At 44.0% G+C, this 8,481-nt stretch overlaps 1 protein-coding gene across 1 annotated transcript in view; it reads left to right on the forward strand.

The window, feature by feature from the left end:
* sema6bb (sema domain, transmembrane domain (TM), and cytoplasmic domain, (semaphorin) 6Bb) overlaps positions 1–8,257 on the forward strand; it is a 114,158-nt gene extending 105,901 nt beyond the window's left edge. Inside the window, exon 17 of the mRNA XM_041041047.1 lies at positions 4,640–8,257. Coding sequence (XP_040896981.1) covers positions 4,640–5,547 — 908 coding nt within the window. The 3' untranslated portion in view covers positions 5,548–8,257. The remainder of the gene's footprint in view (positions 1–4,639) is intronic.
* The last annotated feature ends 224 nt before the right edge of the window (positions 8,258–8,481 follow it).

The following is an 8,481-nucleotide window of genomic DNA, read 5'->3' on the forward strand; positions in this document are numbered from 1 at the left end:
TATTGTAGCGAGGCTGCAGCGATCCCAGATTTCAGCCATTACCTTGATGAGTACAGTGCCATCATATCCCATAGAAATGTTTGCCAAAACGATGAAAATTAGACCCAAGTTGTAATAAACTGCAATTATCTTTTGGATGCATGCATCTAATCCTAAAGTCTGTGGCTCAGTCAAGATCATCACTGATTGAGGGTTGGAAGTGATCTTCTTCCCCTTCGCCTGACTTTCTGTCTTTATCTCACACGCACACATGCTCACACAAATGCTCCGCCAAATAGTGAGCATGGGCCGAGCAGATACAGAGTCGTATGCCAGTGCTCTAATCAAGGGAAATGTTTAACAACGGCCATGGAGCTAGTAGGGCTTTTCATTAATTTCCCTTACTCACCGGCAGAATGGAGGGAGGCAAGGAGGGAGGCAGAGATGAGAGCAGAAGAAGACATGAGGGAAAACTTAGAGGCAGCCGCAAAAATCACTCCGATTAACATGACCACAGTTGTCACATTTGCCGGGCAACGGAAACATCGCTTTGTAGCTTTAATGTTAAATTCAATTGTACAGGAACAAGCTTGATTTGATTGGAGAGTGAGGTAGTAAAACTTTCTTTACATCCCTTATGAATTTTTAAGCCATCACTCCCATCATGCTGCCACCCCTGGTGATCAAAGGACCGGTGGGTAAGAGGGAGAGAGAGAGAGATACGGAGAGTGGATTAACGGCTAACGAGACAATTGGAGGCAGGGAGGGTGTGAAGGAGCAGATGACTGAGTTCGAAACAAAGGAAAATCAAATACCAAAGGAAAATTGAAACTATGTGCGAGCTCCTTTGTCCTTTGAATTTGACAGTTAAATGGTGTGAATGTACATTTACACAAATATCCTATCAGCGTTGCTTTCAACAAGAGAGCTGTTCCGTCCTCGGTGGTACGAACTAGGTCTCTTCTCTCCTCCAAACTCCCTTCCTCTATCCTTTTGTCTCTCCGCTTCTCTTCTTTAATCCTCACTTATGCCTTCCTCTCCTCATCTCCTCATCTTCTCACCTCTTTTGTTTTAGCTCTCCTCTTCTTTTGTCTTATGTCCTCCTCCCATTTCATTTCTTTCCCTCAACCTAAATAAAATCCCTCTCCTCTCCTCTCATTGTTACGCTGTAATTGGAGCTGGAAGCCTCAAGACAAGCGGCTCAGTGTGCGTCAGGCTGACAGGCAGGCCCGTTGGCTTCTATTAAGCTTTAATAAGTGAGCAGGATTGGAAGAGGGAGAGAAGGAGCTGAAGGGAGGAGGAGAGTGTGCAAGATGCTGCTTCTACTGTCACCCCTCAGTAGGATGCAGAGAAACCTGTCTACTGTCACACAAACACACACACACACAACCAAAATCTCCAACCATCTATCCTTTCATTTTCATGAGATCTTTCAGCTTATTGCAGCTGGCTAAAGATATTACCTGCATGTTGTGTATCCAGGAAACACAGTTATATATGAAAATAGAGGAAATTCACACAATCATCAACAGATCTGAGTGTCCATGTCGAAGAGAAAGAAAGGAAGAGGAAGTACAGCTTTACACACACACACACACACACACCCACACACCCACACACACACCCACACACACACACACACAGCCATATAGTACTAACACACACACTTGTCAAGCCCTCTCCTCCTGCATGAAGATGACAGCAGTATTATTGCACTGTGCAGAATTTAATCTGAAGTGCCACACAGCAACCCTGGACCACAGTTGAGGTAAATGTTAGAGAAACGTATACAGCTGTGTAAAGTAAGAACAAATTCCAGCTGTGATTTGTATGAGTGAGGGGAGATTTGCGGCTTTTCTCCTCCATTATGTTGCCATCTTGTTCTGATTTTTTTTTTCTGAGGTTGCAGCGCTTTTTTGTTTACAAAGTCATCAAGCTTGTGGTTTATTGAAAAAAAAAAACATACAGCCATGAATCAGTCCATTACCTGACTTTTCAAACTCCTCCGGCGTGTGTGTGTGGAAACTATAAATGTACATGCTGGCACTGTAACCTCCAAATGCCTTTCTTTGTGTCGCATCTGCTGCCCCCAAGAACACCCTATTTATTGAGGAGAGGAGTGATAATGTAATTGAAGCTGGCAGTCGTTCCAAACTGAATATTGGCCTGAAACATGAAAATAAATACAGCTGGAGTCAGGGATATGTTTAGGCTTCTGCAACAAAGATGCCAACAATGCGTTCAAGGAGAGAAGAACTTCCAGTGAACACATGCCAAATTCAATATAAACACAGAAGTACATGGGTGCTTGAATTAATACACAAAGTCTAAAAGGATGTCTGCGCCGGTTAGTGTGTAACCACGAACTGGCTGTGTGACAGTCTGAAGGAATGAAAGGTATGCTGTGAGATCCGAATTACGAGCTACCATCTGTGTTTGGAAGCAGTTTTGAGATATTGAGCGGTCAAGTTTTTACATCCCGTTGGGGGAAAACTAACCTCCTAAATAAACATTAATACTTAAAATGAACACTCTAAAATGCATAACTAAAATATCACGCGAGGACCAGCTTCAGGGGAGTCTTAAAAGAGAAATTTTACTGAGCAATCCCATTTTAGATCAAAATATATTATTCTATAATTAATATTCAGAAGCAGTGACAAGCAAATTGGAGGAAGAGCAAAGAAAAAAATTTAAAGGAAATAAGGGAAGAAGAAGAAAGTTGTGGTATCAAGCAAACAAAAACAAACCAAAAAGACCAAACACACAATCTCACTGAAAAAAAAAAACAAAACAAAAAAGATGATCTGAGTTTATTCAGATGGATTTGTCTGATGGTGAACTGCACTGAACTCTACATGTCACGTAATTAACAGGCTGTAACTAAGGCCTGTGTCCACGTGAATCACTGAGCTTATTGGATTGGTGATAAAGGACTAATTAATGCTGAAAAGGACATTGACTGACCAACAAGGCCAGTTGATTAACATCAGGTTTCAGTCAATGGAAGCTGCAAACTTGTTGAGAGTAAGTACTCGCATTGACAATGTTGAGGATCCACTGTCAGAGCTATAAGCTGAAATTGCCAGCGACCAGGGATCAATGAATACTTTAACATAATTTGTGGCCGTTTGTTACCTGGACTCTTTAGACTGCAGCTATGCTTTAATGCCACTGGTCAATCACAGTTGCCAATCAGACGGCTACCTGAAATTACTCAGACTGTACTGTGGCTAAGAGAAGAAACAGTTATTCTGTACTGTGTTTTTGGGTGAACTGCCCCTTTAATGTCTACAAGCTCACATCTGGCCTCAGCACAGCAGCTCAACAGTTTCTCACAGGGTTTTTAGCTGCCATTCCCCTGCTTAATGTCATCGTGTGGACTAACACATTGCTATACAAAGCCACAGGCCACATTAATTAACCACCAGGCTGTCTCATGCTGGATTATTTGCACCACAACCAGCTCCATTTGTCCCCATTAAAAATGAATTTGTCAGACAATAAACGTGTGTTTGTTTAAAAGGAAACGTTGCTGTTCTCTGTATGCTCATTCTTCCTCCCGTTCTTCGTCCCGCTCCTTCCCCGTGCTGTGTGTAAGTGAGTAAGTGGCTCCCAATGTCTTTTAATGACATCCATTTATTTTCTGAGAAAGGACTTATTTTGCTGTCCTAGTGGAGACAGTCCTCCCTCTGCCGCTATTGCTGTTGTAATTTAACAACTATTACTTTGTTTGTCTAAGGCCCCAAATGTTCCAGTTCGCTTCAGGCGATCTCTCTCTCTCTCTCTCTCTCTCTCTCTCTCTCTCTCTCTCTCTCTCTCTCTCTCTCCTCTAACACTCTCCTCTTTCCTTCTTCTGCTTCTCTCCAATCTGCTTCCCTTGGCACATTTTCATTGTATTCGTTGGTGTTGGTCCCAGGAGCTCATGCAGCAAAGAACAACTTTTCTTCTGGCATTTTCCTAATTGATCCATGGCAGCCCGTGCTGTGGTCTAGCTGTATTCATGTCTTCAATAATTCATAAACATTTCTCTCTGAGGGAGTTCATCTCATGTTCCTTTACAAAAGAAACACAGAAATGCATGGTCTTCTGTGCAGATATCGTACCCTTCTATAAACAGGGTGCCTTATGTTCATCCTTGCAAAGACTTTGGCATTTAGATGAAACAAGGAAAAACTATCAGTGTCTCTGTTTGAGCAAAAAGGAACACATTTGTATATATTTTTTTTAAATCCCAGCGTGGAAACCAAGTTCAGACATTGGTGCACAACATATAGGTGGGAAGTATAACAGATTTTCATGCTAGGAAAACTTTAAGTTATTATTCCATATTAATGCCAGACTTGGCATCTCTTCCCATAAAGTTAATGTTGTGAAGCATGTTAGGGTTGAGAGCTATTCTCAATCAGGAAGATAGTTATTACCGCTATTAAAATCACCATCCACTTTATGTAATGAAGGCAATTAGCCAAAGCTACCTTGGCTGGAAAGCATACAACCATTCCCACCCACAGAGCACAGAGAGAAAATAGGCCATTTTGTCTTGCCATTTGTTAACTCCCACATGTTTAATACAGGAAATACTGATGCTATTTAGATGGTTCCACCAACTGACTGATGGCTTTCTTTTTCTGTGTGATTTTATCTCTTCTCTTTGTAGGAATGCTGCTCCACGAGAGTTTCATCGAGGAGCCTGACGGCCTAGTGTCTGTAAACCTACTGGTGGTATCTGCTGTTTCAGCCTTTGCAACAGGAGCCATCCTCTCTGGTCTCACCGTCTGCTGGATCATGAGTCACCGCCACCGCCACTCCCGCAACTCTGGAGCCAACGGCGCCCGCCGCAAAAGTGACAAAGAGCAGAGCATGCTGGGTCAGGGCCGCAGCGGGTCAGTAATGAGTGTAACAAGAACAAGCGGTGGTGAGAGGCGCCGTTCGCAGGCAGACAACCCCTTTGTGACACCCAACGGCTGGCCCAAAGGAGAGATGGACCCAGGATTGCTGCCTACCCCAGAGCAGACCCCGCTGCAGCAGAAACGGACCATGCGTCTGCCGGACACTGACTGGGACCAGAGCCAGACCTTCCTCACGGCTGTGGGGACACCTTGCCCCAACAACTCTGTCATCTACCTGAGCTCCAAGTTCCTGCATGGAGGCGGAGGGGGTGGAGGGATGGTCCGGATAGAGGACCCAGGGGAGGTTGTGTTGCCCCTGCATGCAGAGCGCCAGCGCTACCTGATCCTAGCCACCCAGAGAGGGGAGCATGGTGGCAGCCGTCCCAGCGGCACCATGAGGAACTCAGCGGGAGAATACTTCTACCCCGCCACACCACAGGACTCCCCCGACCGACGGAGGGTGGTTTCTGCTCCCACTCCTCACATGGACTATGGGGAGCCTCGCTGGAGTCATGAGGCGCTCAACTACAACAGCAACAATGGAGCGCCCTATCACTCCCAGCGCCAGGGCCTCATCAGGCCAGACATGCATGGGCCTCGAGGACTGGGAGAACTGGCTGACTTCAGTCATCTTCTAGGGAAGAACATGGGAGAGCGCACCCCCAGTGGCCAGTGAGGTGAAGTACGTGAGCCCTGACACCAATCTCTCTCTGAACACCCATTCCCTCCAACAGTAAACTGGAATAAATCAACCCCTCAGACTCACTGTCCCGGTCCAACCTTACCCTGTCTGTCCTCTCTCACTGTCATTCAATGTTCAATGACGTCATTCAGCTGACTGAAGAGAGAGACAGAGAGAAAAGAGACAAAGAGAGAGTTGAAAAAGAGGAGAACACTCTCCTCACATCTTTGTTCCTCTGCTCTTAATCTGAGGTGCACCCCTCTGGTCTGTTAGTGGTACGACCCACAGAGTGTGACTTTGACACCACAGGGCAAATAGTATGGTACAACGGAGGGGTGCAATGGAAGGGAAAACTTCTAAAAAGTACAGTGTGGGGATTAAAGAAAATGACAATTTTGCTTTGAGCGCCAAATGTGAAAGGCCTCCCTCCACTATTTTTTTCACCATTTTGACACCATGGATCTTCTTTGAGTGTGAAATTTTGAGTTTCTGCTTTTTTTTCTTTTTGCCAGCGGCATCCAGCAGACAACAATGTGCTTTACTTTGGATTTCAGATGAGACTAAAACTGTTGTAGCCGTGCCAGAGGGCAGAGACTCTCAATGAATCATGCAGTGTGTGTGTGTGTGTGTGTGTGTGTGTGTGTGTGGTGTGTGTGTGTGTGTGTGTGTGTGTGTGTGTGTGTGTGTGTGTGTGTGTGTGTGTGACTGTGTGTGACTGTGTGTGACTGTGTGTGGCCACAACAACCCCAACCAGTGTCCTGTCTTAACTGTGAAGAATAACTATATAATGAAGTTTCTGTAAGGGGGAAGTTGATGTTAACATTATTTTCCCTTTTTTATAAACAATCAGAGAGATAAATGGATTTTATTATGTGTCTCTCTATGTGTTTACCAATCAGAGGTTTGGATGGTTGACCAGTGGCTAGTGAAGGGTTGGGACTCCCAGTGTAATATTTGTGATTTGCTGTACCTCAGAAGCAGCACTGGACAGAGCCATGATGAAGTGAAAGAGAGCAATAATAATAAGGACACACATAAGGATGAAGATAAAGCCAATTTAATTTGATATTTTTATATCACTGTTTTCTCAGCAAAGCAAACTAAAGCCTAAAGACGTCACAGAAAGAGCAGAGCGCTGGGAAAAAGGAACAATATCTCCCCTCCATTCTTCTCTCCCTCGCTGCCTCTCAGTATGCCTGGATCTGTCTGACCTGACCTGAGGCCTCCCTGGGCTCCGCAGTCCATTTGGAGGGGGGAATGTGAGCTGTGGCTGTCTGGCTGTCTGACTGAGGCTGTAAGGCCCGGCCGCTTGGGACCTCCATTCAGCCTCTTCTGCCCGACACTGAGCCTCTTTGTGCCCCAGAAGCAGGAGGAGACTGCAGCAACAAATAGCCGTTAAGAGTCAGGGACCCAGCCCAGCACCGCAGCCTTGGAGAATATCAATGAGGAGGACAGCAGCTCCATCCGTCATGTGAGATGTACCAACCAGGCCCGGGCATCTCTTATGCTTCACCCACTTGCCAGGACAGGGAGGAGCTGAGGGCTGAAGCTGGGGCTGAGGCCAGGGTTGGGGCACTGCTAACTGTCACAATGGTCATCCCATGTGGCTTTATCCCTTTCTGTCTTTCAGTGTGTTTCCCAACAAAAGCGGGATAAAGAAGAGAACAGATGGGCATGAGCTTACTTGGGTGTGGAGTTACTCTTTCACTCTGTTGTCTTTTGATGTTTTCTGTTTTTGTCTGTTTGAGCCCGTTCTTGATTCAGATGTAGATCCAGAGATAGTTTTTAGTTCATCTGGGTCACGGTGGTGTTTTTTTGTGTGTGTGTGTGTCTGTCTGTCAGCTTGTGTGCTTGAGTCTCTTAGGGCTTGTATCCATGAATGTGTTACTCATATTGAGTGCAAAAAAAAAAAAAAAACACACCTTTGATCAGTTTTAAACTTTCTCACCCTTCGTCTTTTTTTTCCCAACCTCATTCTCTTCTCTATTGAGCCATTAATGTTGTGCAGCAACCCTTTGCTTGACATTCACAAATCACTGCTAACAGTGTCAGAGCCCTGCGTGGGAGCAGTACATGCTAAACAATATATTTAAGCCATTATACAGTGCACAAAGACATGCAGATAGAATGGAGAGTCTGGGCTGAGCTTAGTTGAAGGGAATGTGGGGTCAGATGTTAGACACTACCCACATAATAAAATATCACAATGTATAAAAACTAGGACTGGGTGTACAAAACAAGTGCCAATATGATATGGTGCCTTTCACTTTTTGAGATAGTAATTAAAAATATGATGACAACATAAATATTCTTCCACAAAACTCTATTTTCCATTTTAAGCAACTCTTCAGCTCTCATCAGCTGCCGCGTCACCTGTGTCCAACATGTTGTAATGTAATGTAATCCTGAAAGAAATCAACGCTACATGCTTAGAAACAAACAAGAAAACGTCAAAGTTAGCGACGGAGCATTTAGCAGCTAGAGATCCAGGTATTTTCCTCAGGAGTTGGTACAGACCATAAATGGAGCTAAAAGAAGAATGAATATTGAATTTACATTCATTCGAGGGGCACAAACACACCTCCAAATTAATGATATTGTTGTTCTGTATCTGCTGGATGTGTAAAATAGGCAGCAGTATGGTGCTATAGCCTTATATGGTGATCATATGTGAGTGTTATCTTAATCCTAAATGTATATCCTAAATGGCCAAAAAAAATCATTTATTGCACATTTAATGTAAAAAGGCTGGATATTATTTGGAATGTTTAAATATTAAAGCCAATCCAAGAGCAAAAGATCATTGATATCCTGTTCTGAGAAATGTAACGTGTTTTTAACATTTTTTTTTTTAACAAAATACTTTTATAGAAAACACTTTTCTATAAAAGTATTTTCTAGAGACAGTGTTAAAAGGTGTAAAAAAAA

This window comes from Toxotes jaculatrix, chromosome 6 (genome assembly GCF_017976425.1).
Source record: "Toxotes jaculatrix isolate fToxJac2 chromosome 6, fToxJac2.pri, whole genome shotgun sequence".
NCBI lineage: Eukaryota > Metazoa > Chordata > Actinopteri > Toxotidae > Toxotes > Toxotes jaculatrix.